Source organism: Xenopus tropicalis, chromosome 3, assembly GCF_000004195.4.
Source record: "Xenopus tropicalis strain Nigerian chromosome 3, UCB_Xtro_10.0, whole genome shotgun sequence".
Lineage (NCBI taxonomy): Eukaryota > Metazoa > Chordata > Amphibia > Anura > Pipidae > Xenopus > Xenopus tropicalis.
Window position 1 is genome coordinate 152,926,317 of NC_030679.2, and position 17,685 is coordinate 152,944,001.

Sequence of the window (17,685 nt, forward strand, 5' to 3'; positions counted from 1 at the left end):
CACCAAACAGGAGCAGGACCAGACAGCATTCTCCACCAAACAGGAGCAGGACAGACAGCATTCTCCACCAAACAGGAGCAGGACCAGGCAGCATTCTCCACCAAACAGGAGCAGGACCAGACAGCATTCTCCACCAAACAGGAGCAGGACAGACAGCATTCTCCACCCAAACAGGAGCAGGACCAGACAGCATTCTCCACCAAACAGGAGCAGGACAGACAGCATTCTCCACCAAACAGGAGCAGGGACAGACAGCATTCTCCACCAAACAGGAGCAGGACAGACAGCATTCTCCACCAAACAGGAGCAGGACCAGACAGCATTCTCCACCAAACAGGAGCAGGACAGACAGCATTCTCCACCAAACAGGAGCAGGACAGACAGCATTCTCCACCAAACAGGAGCAGGACCAGACAGCATTCTCCACCAAACAGGAGCAGGACAGACAGCATTCTCCACCAAACAGGAGCAGGACAGACAGCATTCTCCACCAAAACAGGAGCAGGACAGACAGCATTCTCCACCAAACAGGAGCAGGACCAGACAGCATTCTCCACCAAACAGGAGCAGGACAGACAGCATTCTCCACCAAACAGGAGCAGGACCAGACAGCATTCTCCACCAACAGGAGCAGGACCAGACAGCATTCTCCACCAAACAGGAGCAGGACCAGACAGCATTCTCCACCAAACAGGAGCAGGACCAGACAGCATTCTCCACCAAACAGGAGCAGGACCAGACAGCATTCTCCACCAAACAGGAGCAGGACAGACAGCATTCTCCACCAAACAGGAGCAGGACAGACAGCATTCTCCACCAAACAGGAGCAGGACAGACAGCATTCTCCACCAAACAGGAGCAGGACCAGACAGCATTCTCCACCAAACAGGAGCAGGACAGACAGCATTCTCCACCAAACAGGAGCAGGACAGACAGCATTCTCCACCAAACAGGAGCAGGACCAGACAGCATTCTCCACCAAACAGGAGCAGGACAGACAGCATTCTCCACCAAACAGGAGCAGGACCAGACAGCATTCTCCACCAAACAGGAGCAGGACCAGACAGCATTCTCCACCAAACAGGAGCAGGACCAGACAGCATTCTCCACCAAACAGGAGCAGGACAGACAGCATTCTCCACCAAACAGGAGCAGGACCAGACGGCATTCTCCACCAAACAGGAGCAGGACCAGACAGCATTCTCCACCAAACAGGAGCAGGACAGACAGCATTCTCCACCAAACAGGAGCAGGACAGACAGTCTGTTACCGTGTAGTTATACTCAGGGACAACTCAGGTGCTTAAACACCTTTGGACTCTAACACAGGGTATTTCCCTCTCTAGTCTCAGTCTTTGCCCCCCCATATTCTTTGCCCCAATACTCCTTACTCCCATATTCTTTGCCTCCCATACTCCTTGCCCCACCTATACCCATTTCCCCCCCCCCCAGGAGTTGAAGGCTCTGATCCTGTAGCTCTTTTCTCACCCTGCTGTGCATGTGAAGGGGCCCCAGGGGGGCAAATGCACCTGAGTACACCCCTGGGGGGTCACATGGCTTGGCAGTCACTTACCTGGGAACACAGTACATAACTGATCTGCCCCGCAGCCTGTGGGTTTTACATCTGGAATTAATGATGCAAACAGGAACCCCATGATTTAAATCCGGGAAGGGGTTGGGTTATTTAGCTAAGCCCCCCCCATAAAGTGACTGGAGCTCCCCCCTCCCTATAATAAAGGGCACGGAGGGGGCGCTGGGCAGGGGGTACCATGGCAACTCCGTGTAGGGTGAGAGCGGCGCAGCTGGGCGACTGCGAGGAGATCATGCGCATGATACAGGTACCCCGGTGGGGGGCAATTGGGGATCCTATACCCAGTCCCATGGGGGGGGGAGATAAATAAAGGCATAATGATTATTTGTCCTTTAGTCTGTATTTTGCTGGATGTAAAGAAAATCACTCCTTGCCCCAGTGAGCTTACACTCTAAGGTCCCTATCACATTCCCATCAGTCCCTGCCCCAGTGAGCTTACAATCTAAGGTCCCTATCCCATTCCCATCAGCCCCTGCCCCAGTGAGCTTACAATCTAAGGTCCCTATCCCATTCCCATCAGGCCCTGCCCCAGTGAGCTTACAATCTAAGGTCTCTATCTCATTCCCATCAGTCCCTGCCCCAGTGAGCTTACACTCTAAGGTCCCTATCCTATTCCCATCAGCCCCTGCCCCAGTGAGCTTACACTCTAAGGTCCCTATCCCATTCCCATCAGTCCCTGCCCCAGTGAGCTTACACTCTAAGGTCCCTATCCCATTCCCATCAGCCCCTGCCCCAGTGAGCTTACAATCTAAGGTCCCTATCCCATTCCCATCAGCCCCTGCCCCAGTGAGCTTACAATCTAAGGTCCCTATCCCATTCCCATCAGTCCCTGCCCCCAGTGAGCTTACAATCTAAGGTCCCTATCCCATTCCCATCAGTCCCTGCCCCAGTGAGCTTACAATCTAAGGTCCCTATCCCATTCCCATCAGCCCCTGCCCCAGTGAGCTTACAATCTAAGGTCCCTATCCCATTCCCATCAGCCCCTGCCCCAGTGAGCTTACAATCTAAGGTCCCTATCCCATTCCCATCAGCCCCTGCCCCAGTGAGCTTACAATCTAAGGTCCCTATCCCATTCCCATCAGCCCCTGCCCCAGTGAGCTTACAATCTAAGGTCCCTATCCCATTCCCATCAGTCCCTGCCCCAGTGAGCTTACAATCTAAGGTCCCTATCACATTCCCATCAGTCCCTGCCCCAGTGAGCTTACAATCTAAGGTCCCTATCCCATTCCCATCAGCCCCTGCCCCAGTGAGCTTACAATCTAAGGTCCCTATCCCATTCCCATCAGTCCCTGCCCCAGTGAGCTTACACTCTAAGGTCCCTATCCCATTCCCATCAGCCCCTGCCCCAGTGAGCTTACACTCTAAGGTCCCTATCACATTCCCATCAGCCCCTGCCCCAGTGAGCTTACAATCTAAGGTCTCTATCTCATTCCCATCAGCCCCTGCCCCAGTGAGCTTACAATCTAAGGTACCTATCCCATTCCCATCAGGCCCTGCCCCAGTGAGCTTACAATCTAAGGTCCCTATCCCATTCCCATCAGGCCCTGCCCCAGTGAGCTTACAATCTAAGGTCCCTATCCCACTCCCATCAGTCCCTGCCCCAGTGAGCTTACAATCTAAGGTCCCTATCCCATTCCCATCAGTCCCTGCCCCAGTGAGCTTACAATCTAATATCCCTATCCCATTCCCATCAGCCCATGCCCCAGTGAGCTTACAATCTAAGGTCCCTATCCCATTCCCATCAGCCCCTGCCCCAGTGAGCTTACAATCTAAGGTCCCTATCCCGTTCCCATCAGCCCCTGCCCCAGTGAGCTTACAATCTAAGGTCCCTATCCCGTTCCCATCAGCCCCTGCCCCAGTGAGCTTACAATCTAAAGTCCCTATCCCATTCCCATCAGTCCCTGCCCCAGTGAGCTTGCAATCTAAGGTCCCTATCACATTCCCATCAGCCCCTGCCCCAGTGAGCTTACAATCTAAGGTCCCTATCCCATTCCCATCAGCCCCTGCCCCAGTGAGCTTACAATCTAAGGTCCCTATCCCATTCCCATCAGCCCCTGCCCCAGTGAGCTTACAATCTAAGGTCTCTATCTCATTCCCATCAGGCCCTGCCCCAGTGAGCTTACAATCTAAGGTCTCTATCTCATTCCCATCAGCCCCTGCCCCAGTGAGCTTACAATCTAAGGTCCCTATCCCATTCCCATCAGGCCCTGCCCCAGTGAGCTTACAATCTAAGGTCCCTATCCCATTCCCATCAGTCCCTGCCCCAGTGAGCTTACAATCTAAGGTCCCTATCCCGTTCCCATCAGCCCCTGCCCCAGTGAGCTTACAATCTAAGGTCCCTATCCCATTCCCATCAGTCCCTGCCCCAGTGAGCTTACAATCTAAGGTCCCTATCACATTCCCATCAGCCCCTGCCCCAGTGAGCTTACAATCTAAGGTCCTTATCTCATTCCCATCAGCCCCTGCCCCAGTGAGCTTACAATCTAAGGTCCCTATCCCATTCCCATCAGCCCCTGCCCCAGTGAGCTTACAATCTAAAGTCCCTATCCCATTCCCATCAGCCCCTGCCCCATTGAACTTACAATCTAATCTCCCTATCCCATTCCCATCAGCCCCTGCCCCAGTGAGCTTACAATCTAAAGTCCCTATCCCATTCCCATCAGTCCCTGCCCCAGTGAGCTTGCAATCTAAGGTCCCTATCCCATTCCCATCAGCCCCTGCCCCAGTGAGCTTGCAATCTAAGGTCCCTATCCCATTCCCATCAGCCCCTGCCCCAGTGAGCTTACAATCTAAGGTCCCTATCCCATTCCCATCAGCCCCTGCCCCAGTGAGCTTACAATCTAAGGTCCCTATCACATTCCCATCAGCCCCTGCCCCAGTGAGCTTACAATCTAAGGTCCTTATCTCATTCCCATCAGCCCCTGCCCCAGGTAGCTTACAATCTAAGGTCCCTATCCCATTCCCATCAGCCCCTGCCCCAGTGAGCTTACAATCTAAGGTCCCTATCCCATTCCCATCAGCCCTGCCCCAGTGAGCTTACAATCTAAAGTCCCTATCCCATTCCCATCAGCCCCTGCCCCATTGAACTTACAATCTAATCTCCCTATCCCATTCCCATCAGCCCCTACCCCAGTGAGCTTACAATCTAAAGTCCCTATCCCATTCCCATCAGTCCCTGCCCCAGTGAGCTTACAATCTAAGGTCCCTATCCCATTCCCATCAGCCCCTGCCCCAGTGAGCTTGCAATCTAATCTCCCTATCCCATTCCCATCAGCCCCTGCCCCAGTGAGCTTACAATCTAAAGTCCCTATCCCATTCCCCATCAGTCCCTGCCCCAGTGAGCTTGCAATCTAAGGTCCCTATCCCATTCCCATCAGTCCCTGCCCCAGTGAGCTTGCAATCTAAGGTCCCTATCCCATTCCCATCAGCCCCTGCCCCAGTGAGCTTACAATCTAAGGTCCCTATCCCATTCCCATCAGTCCCTGCCCCAGTGAGCTTACAATCTAAGGTCTCTATCTCATTCCCATCAGGCCCTGCCCCAGTGAGCTTACAATCTAAGGTCTCTATCTCATTCCCATCAGCCCCTGCCCCAGTGAGCTTACAATCTAAGGTCCCTATCCCATTCCCATCAGGCCCTGCCCCAGTGAGCTTACAATCTAAGGTCTCTATCTCATTCCCATCAGCCCTTGCCTCAGTGAGCTTACAATCTAAGGTACCTATCCCATTCCCATCAGGCCCTGCCCCAGTGAGCTTACAATCTAAGGTCCCTATCCCATTCCCATCAGCCCTGCCCCAGTGAGCTTACAATCTAAGGTCCCTATCCCATTCCCATCAGTCCCTGCCCCAGTGAGCTTACAATCTAAGGTCCCTATCCCATTCCATCAGCCCCTGCCCCAGTGAGCTTACAATCTAAGGCCCCTATCCCATTCCCATCAGTCCCTGCCCCAGTGAGCTTACAGTCTAAGGTCCCTATCACATTCCCATCAGCCCCTGCCCCAATGAGCTTACAATCTAAGGTCCCTATCCCATTCCCATCAGCCCCTGCCCCAGTGAGCTTACAATCTAAGGCCCCTATCCCATTCCCATCAGTCCCTGCCCCAGTGAGCTTACAATCTAAGGTCCCTATCCCATTCCCATCAGCCCCTGCCCCAGTGAGCTTACAATCTAAGGTCCCTATCCCATTCCCATCAGGCCCTGCCCCAGTGAGCTTACAATCTAAGGTCTCTATCTCATTCCCATCAGTCCCTGCCCCAGTGAGCTTACACTCTAAGGTCCCTATCCTATTCCCATCAGCCCCTGCCCCAGTGAGCTTACACTCTAAGGTCCCTATCCCATTCCATCAGTCCCTGCCCCAGTGAGCTTACACTCTAAGGTCCCTATCACATTCCCATCAGTCCCTGCCCCAGTGAGCTTACAATCTAAGGTCCCTATCCCATTCCCATCAGCCCCTGCCCCAGTGAGCTTACAATCTAAGGTCCCTATCCCATTCCCATCAGTCCCTGCCCCAGTGAGCTTACACTCTAAGGTCCCTATCCCATTCCCATCAGCCCCTGCCCCAGTGAGCTTACACTCTAAGGTCCCTATCACATTCCCATCAGCCCCTGCCCCAGTGAGCTTACAATCTAAGGTCTCTATCTCATTCCCATCAGCCCCTGCCCCAGTGAGCTTACAATCTAAGGTACCTATCCCATTCCCATCAGGCCCCTGCCCCAGTGAGCTTACAATCTAAGGTCCCTATCCCATTCCCATCAGGCCCTGCCCCAGTGAGCTTACAATCTAAGGTCCCTATCCCACTCCCATCAGTCCCTGCCCCAGTGAGCTTACAATCTAAGGTCCCTATCCCATTCCCATCAGTCCCTGCCCCAGTGAGCTTACAATCTAATATCCCTATCCCATTCCCATCAGCCCATGCCCCAGTGAGCTTACAATCTAAGGTCCCTATCCCATTCCCATCAGCCCCTGCCCCAGTGAGCTTACAATCTAAGGTCCCTATCCCGTTCCCATCAGCCCCTGCCCCAGTGAGCTTACAATCTAAGGTCCCTATCCCGTTCCCATCAGCCCCTGCCCCAGTGAGCTTACAATCTAAAGTCCCTATCCCATTCCCATCAGTCCCTGCCCCAGTGAGCTTGCAATCTAAGGTCCCTATCACATTCCCATCAGCCCCTGCCCCAGTGAGCTTACAATCTAAGGTCCCTATCCCATTCCCATCAGCCCCTGCCCCAGTGAGCTTACAATCTAAGGTCCCTATCCCATTCCCATCAGCCCCTGCCCCAGTGAGCTTACAATCTAAGGTCTCTATCTCATTCCCATCAGGCCCTGCCCCAGTGAGCTTACAATCTAAGGTCTCTATCTCATTCCCATCAGCCCCTGCCCCAGTGAGCTTACAATCTAAGGTCCCTATCCCATTCCCATCAGCCCCTGCCCCAGTGAGCTTACAATCTAAGGTCCCTATCCCATTCCCATCAGTCCCTGCCCCAGTGAGCTTACAATCTAAGGTCCCTATCCCGTTCCCATCAGCCCCTGCCCCAGTGAGCTTACAATCTAAGGTCCCTATCCCATTCCCATCAGTCCCTGCCCCAGTGAGCTTACAATCTAAGGTCCCTATCACATTCCCATCAGCCCCTGCCCCAGTGAGCTTACAATCTAAGGTCCTTATCTCATTCCCATCAGCCCCCTGCCCCAGTGAGCTTACAATCTAAGGTCCCTATCCCATTCCCATCAGCCCCTGCCCCAGTGAGCTTACAATCTAAAGTCCCTATCCCATTCCCATCAGCCCCTGCCCCATTGAACTTACAATCTAATCTCCCTATCCCATTCCCATCAGCCCCTGCCCCAGTGAGCTTACAATCTAAAGTCCCTATCCCATTCCCATCAGTCCCTGCCCCAGTGAGCTTGCAATCTAAGGTCCCTATCCCATTCCCATCAGCCCCTGCCCCAGTGAGCTTGCAATCTAAGGTCCCTATCCCATTCCCATCAGCCCCTGCCCCAGTGAGCTTACAATCTAAGGTCCCTATCCCATTCCCATCAGCCCCTGCCCCAGTGAGCTTACAATCTAAGGTCCCTATCACATTCCCATCAGCCCCTGCCCCAGTGAGCTTACAATCTAAGGTCCTTATCTCATTCCCATCAGCCCCTGCCCCAGGTAGCTTACAATCTAAGGTCCCTATCCCATTCCCATCAGCCCCTGCCCCAGTGAGCTTACAATCTAAGGTCCCTATCCCATTCCCATCAGCCCCTGCCCCAGTGAGCTTACAATCTAAAGTCCCTATCCCATTCCCATCAGCCCCTGCCCCATTGAACTTACAATCTAATCTCCCTATCCCATTCCCATCAGCCCCTGCCCCAGTGAGCTTACAATCTAAAGTCCCTATCCCATTCCCATCAGTCCCTGCCCCAGTGAGCTTACAATCTAAGGTCCCTATCCCATTCCCATCAGCCCCTGCCCCAGTGAGCTTGCAATCTAATCTCCCTATCCCATTCCCATCAGCCCTGCCCCAGTGAGCTTACAATCTAAAGTCCCTATCCCATTCCCATCAGTCCCTGCCCCAGTGAGCTTGCAATCTAAGGTCCCTATCCCATTCCCATCAGTCCCTGCCCCAGTGAGCTTGCAATCTAAGGTCCCTATCCCATTCCCATCAGCCCCTGCCCCAGTGAGCTTACAATCTAAGGTCCCTATCGCCATTCCCATCAGTCCCTGCCCCAGTGAGCTTACAATCTAAGGTCTCTATCTCATTCCCATCAGGCCCTGCCCCAGTGAGCTTTACAATCTAAGGTCTCTATCTCATTCCCATCAGCCCCTGCCCCAGTGAGCTTACAATCTAAGGTCCCTATCCCATTCCCATCAGGCCCTGCCCCAGTGAGCTTACAATCTAAGGTCTCTATCTCATTCCCATCAGCCCTTGCCTCAGTGAGCTTACAATCTAAGGTACCTATCCATTCCCATCAGGCCCTGCCCCAGTGAGCTTACAATCTAAGGTCCCTATCCCATTCCCATCAGCCCCTGCCCCCAGTGAGCTTACAATCTAAGGTCCTATCCCATTCCCATCAGTCCCTGCCCCAGTGAGCTTACAAATCTAAGGTCCCTATCCCATTCCCATCAGCCCCTGCCCCAGTGAGCTTACAATCTAAGGCCCCTATCCCATTCCCATCAGTCCCTGCCCCAGTGAGCTTACAGTCTAAGGTCCCTATCACATTCCCCATCAGCCCCTGCCCCAATGAGCTTACAATCTAAGGTCCCTATCCCATTCCCATCAGCCCCTGCCCCAGTGAGCTTACAATCTAAGGCCCCTATCCCATTCCCATCAGTCCCTGCCCCAGTGAGCTTACAATCTAAGGTCCCTATCCCATTCCCATCAGCCCCTGCCCCAGTGAGCTTACAATCTAAGGTCCCTATCCCATTCCCATCAGTCCCTGCCCCAGTGAGCTTACAATCTAAGGTCCCTATCCCATTCCCATCAGCCCCTGCCCAGTGAGCTTACAATCTAAGGCCCCTATCCCATTCCCATCAGTCCCTGCCCCAGTGAGCTTACAGTCTAAGGTCCCTATCACATTCCCATCAGCCCCTGCCCCAATGAGCTTACAATCTAAGGTCCCTATCCCATTCCCATCAGCCCCTGCCCCAGTGAGCTTACAATCTAAGGCCCCTATCCCATTCCCATCAGTCCCTGCCCCAGTGAGCTTACAATCTAAGGTCCCTATCACATTCCCATCAGCCCCTGCCCCAGTGAGCTTACAATCTAAGATCCCTATCCCATTCCCATCAGTCCCTGCCCCAGTGAGCTTACAATCTAAGGCCCCTATCCCATTCCCATCAGTCCCTGCCCCAGTGAGCTTACAATCTAAGGTAATAATTGTATAGAAACTGCCCCCCCTAGTGGCAGACGCGTTGCTGGGGGCTGTGTATGGGGATGACATGTCTGTTTATTGTAGGAACTGGCGGAATATGAAGAACGGGCGAATGAAGTGAAAAACACAGTAGAAGGTGAGGGAATGTATGAAGGTACAGGCAGAGGCAACTAAATCCATAAAGGGATACAAACCCAGCCTGACGGTGAATCTGTTTTCTGGTTGCCAGGGACATTGACCCTAGTAAACACACAACACCCCACATATAATATTTATCAATCAATCAATCAGCAGCCCCCCAGTTGTTATTCACCTGACAGCTGGGCACTGAGCATGTGCTGAGCCACAGACCCCAGGGAGGGGGAGGGCCCAGTGAGAAAGACACGGGGAATCCTATGACGGGTCTGAATAATCACTGTAGTCTCAGTCTGCCCTTCAAATGTAGGGCCCCAACATGAATGTGCCCCATTTACCCCTGGCCCCCCACTGACTGACTCTTCTCCCTTATACCCCCACCCCCAGCTCTGAGGAGAGATGGTTTTGATGAACCCCCGTTCTTCTCCTGCCTGGTGGCTGAACTGCCCGAGGGAGAGGGAAATGGTAAAGGTAAGTAGGTGGGGCAGCGGAGTGGCAACATCCCCGGGGGGGTATATATCATGGGGTACAGGGAGTGGGATGGGGGGCCGCTGGGAAGGTGACTCCATGTTCTGTGTCGCAGGCCGAGTGCTGCTGGGATATTCCATATATTTCCCCAAGTACAGCTCCTACTCCGGCCGCTGCCTCCATATGGACGATCTGTTTGTGCGGCGTCAGTACCGGGGTAAGTACAGGGGTAAGTACCGGGGTAAGTACAGGGGTAAGTTCCGGGGGTAAGTACAGCTCCTTCTCCGGCCGCTGCCTCCATATGGACGATCTGTTTGTGCGGCATCAGTACCGGGGTAAGTACCGGGGTAAGTATGGGAATAAGTACTGGGGTAAGTACAGGAGTAAGTAGAGGGGTAAGCACTGGGGTAAGTACAGGGGTAAGTACATGGGTGAGTACAGGAGTAAATAGAGGGGTAAGTACAGGGGGGTAAGTGCACATACACAGATATTTTTATTTTGTTGCTGATAACTGAGGATTCTGGGTAAGGGGGTGGGGTCAGAGTTACAGTTTAAATTCAGGACTCGTTTCTTTGTTTTGGTCGAGGCCGTTCACTGGGATCCGTTCTGCGCCCTCAGCCGATCCCTCCTGATCCCCCCATTGGGCGCCCTAAGCCGATCCCTCCTGATCCCCCCATTGGGCGCCCTAAGCCGATCCCTCCTGATCCCCCCATTGGGCGCCCTCAGCCGATCCCTCCTGATCCCCCCATTGGGCGCCCTCAGCGATCCCTCCTGATCCCCCCATTGGGCGCCCTCAGCCGATCCCTCCTGATCCCGCCATTGGGCGCCTTCAGCCGATCCCTCCTGATCCCCCATTGGGTGCCCTCAGCCGATCCCTCCTGATCCCGCCATTGGCGCCTTCAGCCGATCCCTCCTGATCCCCCCATTGGGCGCCCTCAGCCGATCCCTCCTGATCCCCCATTGGGCGCCTCAGCCGATCCCTCCTGATCCCCCATTCTGCGCCCTCAGCCGATCCCTCCTGATCCCCCATTGGGAGCCCTCAGCCGATCCCTCCTGATCCCCCCATTGGGTGTCCTAAGCCGATCCCTCCTGATCCCCCATTGGGCGCCCCATTCAGCCGATCCCTCCTGATCCCCCCATTGGGCGCCCTAAGCCGATCCCTCCTGATCCCCCCATTGGGCGCCCTCTGCCGATCCCTCCTGATCCCCCCATTCTGCACCCTCAGCCGATCCCTCCTGATCCCCCATTGGGTGCCCTCAGCCGATCCCTCCTGATCCCCCCATTCTGCGCCCTCAGCCGATCCCTCCTGATCCCCCCATTCTGCGCCCTCAGCCGATCCCTCCTGATCCCCCATTGGGAGCCCTCAGCCGATCCCTCCTGATCCCCCCATTGGGTGTCCTAAGCCGATCCCTCCTGATCCCCCATTGGGCGCCCCATTCAGCCGATCCCTCCTGATCCCCCCATTGGGCGCCCTAAGCCGATCCCTCCTGATCCCCCCATTGGGCGCCCTCTGCCGATCCCTCCTGATCCCCCCATTCTGCACCCTCAGCCGATCCCTCCTGATCCCCCATTGGGTGCCCTCAGCCGATCCCTCCTGATCCCCCCATTCTGCGCCCTCAGCCGATCCCTCCTGATCCCCCCATTCTGCGCCCTTAGCCGATCCCTCCTGATCCCCCATTGGGCGCCCTCAGCCGATCCCTCCTGATTCCCCCATTCTGTGCCCTCAGCAGATCCCTCCTGATCCCCCATTGGGAGCCCTCAGCCGATCCCTCCTGATCCCCCCATTCTGCGCCGTCAGCCGATCCCTCCTGATCCCCCATTGGGCGCCCTCAGCTGATCCCTCCTGATCCCCCCATTCTGCACCCTCAGCCGATCCCTCCTGATCCCCCATTGGGCGCCCTCAGCCGATCCCTCCTGATCCCCCATTGGGCGCCCTCAGCCGATCCCTCCTGATCCCGCCATTGGGCGCCTTCAGCCGATCCCTCCTGATCCCCCATTGGGTGCCCTCAGCCGATCCCTCCTGATCCCGCCATTGGGCGCCTTCAGCCGATCCCTCCTGATCCCCCCATTGGGCGCCCTCAGCCGATCCCTCCTGATCCCCCATTGGGCGCCCTCAGCCGATCCCTCCTGATCCCCCCATTCTGCGCCCTCAGCCGATCCCTCCTGATCCCCCATTGGGAGCCCTCAGCCGATCCCTCCTGATCCCCCCATTGGGTGTCCTAAGCCGATCCCTCCTGATCCCCCATTGGGCGCCCCATTCAGCCGATCCCTCCTGATCCCCCCATTGGGCGCCCTAAGCCGATCCCTCCTGATCCCCCCATTGGGCGCCCTCTGCCGATCCCTCCTGATCCCCCCATTCTGCACCCTCAGCCGATCCCTCCTGATCCCCCATTGGGTGCCCTCAGCCGATCCCTCCTGATCCCCCCATTCTGCGCCCTCAGCCGATCCCTCCTGATCCCCCCATTCTGCGCCCTCAGCCGATCCCTCCTGATCCCCCATTGGGAGCCCTCAGCCGATCCCTCCTGATCCCCCCATTGGGTGTCCTAAGCCGATCCCTCCTGATCCCCCATTGGGCGCCCCATTCAGCCGATCCCTCCTGATCCCACCATTGGGCGCCCTAAGCCGATCCCTCCTGATCCCCCCATTGGGCGCCCTCTGCCGATCCCTCCTGATCCCCCCATTCTGCACCCTCAGCCGATCCCTCCTGATCCCCCATTGGGTGCCCTCAGCCGATCCCTCCTGATCCCCCCATTCTGCGCCCTCAGCCGATCCCTCCTGATCCCCCCATTCTGCGCCCTTAGCCGATCCCTCCTGATCCCCCATTGGGCGCCCTCAGCCGATCCCTCCTGATCCCCCCATTCTGTGCCCTCAGCAGATCCCTCCTGATCCCCCATTGGGTTCTCTCAGCCGATCCCTCCTGATCCCCCATTGGCCGCCCTCAGCCGATCCCTCCTGATCCCCCCATTCTGCGCCCTCAGCCGATCCCTCCTGATCCCCCATTGGGCGCCCTCAGCCGATCCCTCCTGATCCCCCCATTCTGCGCCCTCAGCCGATCCCTCCTGATCCCCCATTGGGCGCCCTCAGCCGATCCCTCCTGATCCCCCCATTCTGCGCCCTCAGCCGATCCCTCCTGATCCCCCATTGGGCGCCCTCAGCTGATCCCTCCTGATCCCCCCATTCTGCGCCCTCAGCCGATCCCTCCTGATCCCCCATTGGGCGCCCTCAGCCGATCCCTCCTGATCCCCCCATTCTGCGCCCTCAGCCGATCCCTCCTGATCCCCCATTGGGTTCCCTCAGCCGATCCCTCCTGATCCCCCATTGGGTTCCCTCAGCCGATCCCTCCTGATTCTCCATTGGGCGCCCTCAGCCGATCCCTCCTGATCGCCCATTGGGTTCCCTCAGCCGATCCCTCCTGATCCCCCATTGGGTTCCCTCAGCCGATCCCTCCTGATCCCCCCATTCTGCGCCCTCAGCCGATCCCTCCTGATCCCCCATTGGGCGCCCTCAGCCGATCCCTCCTGATCCCCCCATCGGGCGCCCTCAGCCGATCCCTCCTGATCCCCCCATTCTGCGCCCTCAGCCGATCCCTCCTGATCCCCCCATTGGGTTCCCTCAGCCGATCCCTCCTGATCCCCCATTGGGCGCCCTCAGCTGATCCCTCCTGATCCCCCCCATTCTGCGCCCTCAGCCGATCCCTCCTGATCCCCCATTGGGCGCCCTCAGCCGATCCCTCCTGATCCCCCCATTGGGCGCCCTCAGCCGATCTCTCCTGATCCCCCCATTCTGCGCCCTCAGCCGATCCCTCCTGATCCCCCCATTGGGTTCCCTCAGCCGATCCCTCCTGATCCCCCATTGGGCGCCCTCAGCCGATCCCTCCTGATCCCCCCATTCTGCGCCCTCAGCCGATCCCTCCTGATCCCCCCATTGGGTTCCCTCAGCCGATCCCTCCTGATCCCCCATTGGGCACCCTCAGGCGATCCCTCCTGATCCCCCCATTCTGCGCCCTCAGCCGATCCCTCCTGATCCCCCATTGGGTTCCCTCAGCCGATCCCTCCTGATCCCCCATTGGGCGCCCTCAGCCGATCCCTCCTGATCCCCCCATTCTGCGCCCTCAGCCGATCCCTCCTGATCCCCCATTGGGCGCCCTCAGCCGATCCCTCCTGATCCCCCCATTCTGCGCCCTCAGCCGATCCCTCCTGATCCCCCATTGGGTTCCCTCAGCCGATCCCTCCTGATCCCCCATTGGGCACCCTCAGCCGATTCCTCCTGATCCCCCATTGGGTGCCCTCAGCCGATCCCTCCTGATCCCCCATTGGGCGCCCCATTCAGCCAATCATGGATCTCTGGGAAGAGAATGTAAATACAGATTTTGTGTTTCTGGGTTTTTGTGTAAATAAATCAACAGTGAAATCTCTGATTCTGATTCTCCCAGGGAAAGGGATCGGCTCCCAGCTCCTCTCAGCCGTAGCGCAGGTAGGTACCCCCTTATACTACCCCCCATATTGTACTTATAGTACCCCCTTATACTACCCCCTAATAGTACCCCCCATATTGTACTTATAGTACCCCCCTTATACTACCCCCTAATAGTACCCCCCATATTGTACTTATAGTATCCCCCTATAGTACTTATAGTATCCCCCTATAGTACCCCCCTTACAGTACTTATAGTACCCCCTATAGTACTTATAGTACCCCCTTATAGTACTTATAGTATCCCCCTATAGTACCCCCTTATAGTACTTATAGTACCCCCCTATAGTACCCCCTTATAGTACTTATAGTACCCCCCTATAGTACCCCCTTATAGTACTTATAGTACCCCCTTATAGTACCCCCTTATAGTACTTATATTACCCCCCCGTAGAGTACTTATAGTACCCCCCTTATACTACCCCTATAGTACCCCCTTATAGTACTTATAGTACCCCCCTATAGTACCCCTTATAGTACTTATAGTACCCCCTTATAGTACCCCCCTTATAGTACTTATATTACCCCCCCGTAGAGTACTTATAGTACCCCCCTTATACTACCCCTATAGTACCCCCTTATAGTACTTATAGTACCCCCCTATAGTACCCCCTTATAGTACTCCCCTTATAGTACTTATATTACCCCCCCGTAGAGTGCTTATAGTACCCCCCTTATACTACCCCCTATAGTACTTATAGTACCCCCCTATAGTACCCCCTTATAGTACTTATAGTACCCCCCTATAGTACCCCCTTATAGTACCCCCTTATAGTACTTATAGTACCCCCTTATAGTACTTATAGTACCCCCTTATAGTACCCCCCTTATAGTACTTATATTACCCCCCCGTAGAGTACTTATAGTACCCCCCTTATACTACCCCTATAGTACCCCCTTATAGTACTTATAGTACCCCCTTATAGTACTCCCCTTATAGTACTTATATTACCCCCCCGTAGAGTGCTTATAGTACCCCCTTATACTACCCCCTATAGTACCCCCTTATAGTACTTATAGTACCCCCTTTAGTACTTATAGTACCCCCCTATAGTACCACCCTATAGTACTTATAGTACCCCCCCTATAGTACCCCCTTATAGTACTCCCTTATAATACCCCCTTATAGTACTTATAGTACCCCCCTTATAGTACTTATAGTACCCCCCATACTACCCCCTTTTAGTACTTATAGTACCCCCTTATAATACCCCCCTTATAGTACCCCCCTTATAGTACTTATAGTACCCCCTATAGTACTTATAGTACCCCCCTATAGTACCCCCTTATAATACCCCCCTTATAGTACCCCCTTATAGTACTTATAGTACCCCCCTATAGTAACCCCCTTATAGTGACCCCTTATAGTACCCCATTATTATAGTATGTGGGGTTTATATATATATATACAGTGGGATGTCTGAGCCTCTCATTCCTACTACTTCCCTATATATATACTATATATAAATATATAAGGGGAGGTCACTATATATAAAAATATAAGGGGGGGGGTCACTATATATAAATATATAAGGGGGGGCAGTAATGAAATAGAGAAAGTACAGGGAAGAGCGACTAAGCTGATAAAGGGAATGGGCTCAGTTATGGGGAAAGGCTGGCCCAGTTGGGATTGGTTACACTGGGGGGGGGGGGGGCAGTTAAGGGGGGGTCACTATATATAAATATATAAGGGGGGGCAGTAATGAAATAGAGAAAGTACAGGGAAGAGCGACTAAGCTGATAAAGGGAATGGGCTCAGTTATGGGGAAAGGCTGGCCCAGTTGGGATTGGTTACACTGGGGAAGGGGCAGGTAAGGGGGGGGGTCACTATATATAAATATATAAGGGGGGGCAGTAATGAAATAGAGAAAGTACAGGGAAGAGCGACTAAGCTGATAAAGGGAATGGGCTCAGTTATGGGGAAAGGCTGGCCCAGTTGGGATTGGTTACACTGGGGGGGGGGGGGGGCAGTTAAGGGGGGGTCACTATATATAAATATATAAGGGGGGGGGTCACTATATATAAATATATAAGGGGGGGCAGTAATGAAATAGAGAAAGTACAGGGAAGAGCGACTAAGCTGATAAAGGGAATGGGCTCAGTTATGGGGAAAGGCTGGCCCAGTTGGGATTGGTTACACTGGGGGGGGGGGGGGGGCAGTTAAGGGGGGGTCACTATATATAAATATATAAGTGGGGGGGCAGTAATGAAATAGAGAAAGTACAGGGAAGAGCGACTAAGCTGATAAAGGGAATGGGCTCAGTTATGGGGAAAGGCTGGCCCAGTTGGGATTGGTTACACTGGGGAAGGGGCAGTTAAGGGGGGGTCACTATATATAAATATATAAGGGGGGGCAGTAATGAAATAGAGAAAGTACAGGGAAGAGCGACTAAGCTGATAAAGGGAATGGGCTCAGTTATGGGGAAAGGCTGGCCCAGTTGGGATTGGTTACACTGGGGGGGGGGGGGGCAGTTAAGGGGGGGTCACTATATATAAATATATAAGGGGGGGCAGTTAACCCTACGGATACCATATATATTACAGGAGTGCATGCTGCTCGGCTGCTCGGAGCTCCAGTTCCAGGTTCTGGTGCGGAACACTCGGGCCGTGGGGTTCTACGTGGGACGTGGGGCGAGGGTTCTGCGGGGGAATGAGACCTTCCATGTGTTGAGGTTCCAGACACAAGACCTACAGCGAATGGTCTCTGAGACCTCCCGGATGTCTCGCTGAGGGGCCCCTGGCGACTGCTCCGAGCCTTATGGCCACGTGGAAATGAACCTGCCCCCGGGACTCCGCCCCCAGAGACCACGTTTAACCCTTTGTCTGTGGCCAATAACATTGTAACATGAATGATACTCAGTCACATGGTCTCGTGTGTCGTCAAACCAACAGGACTCAGGGACTGGCCGAATGGCCCATAGGTGGGAGAAAATAAAAAGGACCAATTGCAAGGTGTGCGGGGCCTCACCCTCCTGCTACCTACCCCTGCCCCTCTGTGGGGCCCCCCTGCTACCTACCCCTGCCCCTCTGTGGGGCCCCTCCTGCTACCTACCCCTGCCCCTCTGTGGGGCCCCCTGCTACCTACCCCTGCCCCTCTGTGGGGCCCCCCTGCTACCTACCCCTGCCCCTCTGTGGGGCCCCTCCTGCTACCTACCCCTGCCCCTCTGTGGGGCC

The 17,685-nt window shown here is 55.0% G+C and overlaps 1 protein-coding gene across 1 annotated transcript; it reads left to right on the forward strand.

The window, feature by feature from the left end:
• The first annotated feature begins 1,191 nt into the window (after positions 1 to 1,191).
• LOC116409859 (diamine acetyltransferase 2-like) lies at positions 1,192 to 17,374 on the forward strand. The gene is made up of 6 exons (XM_031899648.1): positions 1,192 to 1,837; positions 9,520 to 9,571; positions 9,958 to 10,041; positions 10,154 to 10,255; positions 14,471 to 14,511; positions 17,056 to 17,374. Exons 1-6 carry the CDS (start codon positions 1,769 to 1,771, stop codon positions 17,239 to 17,241), a joined length of 534 nt encoding a protein of 177 aa, XP_031755508.1. The 5' UTR covers positions 1,192 to 1,768; the 3' UTR covers positions 17,242 to 17,374.
• Positions 17,375 to 17,685: the final 311 nt, after the last annotated feature.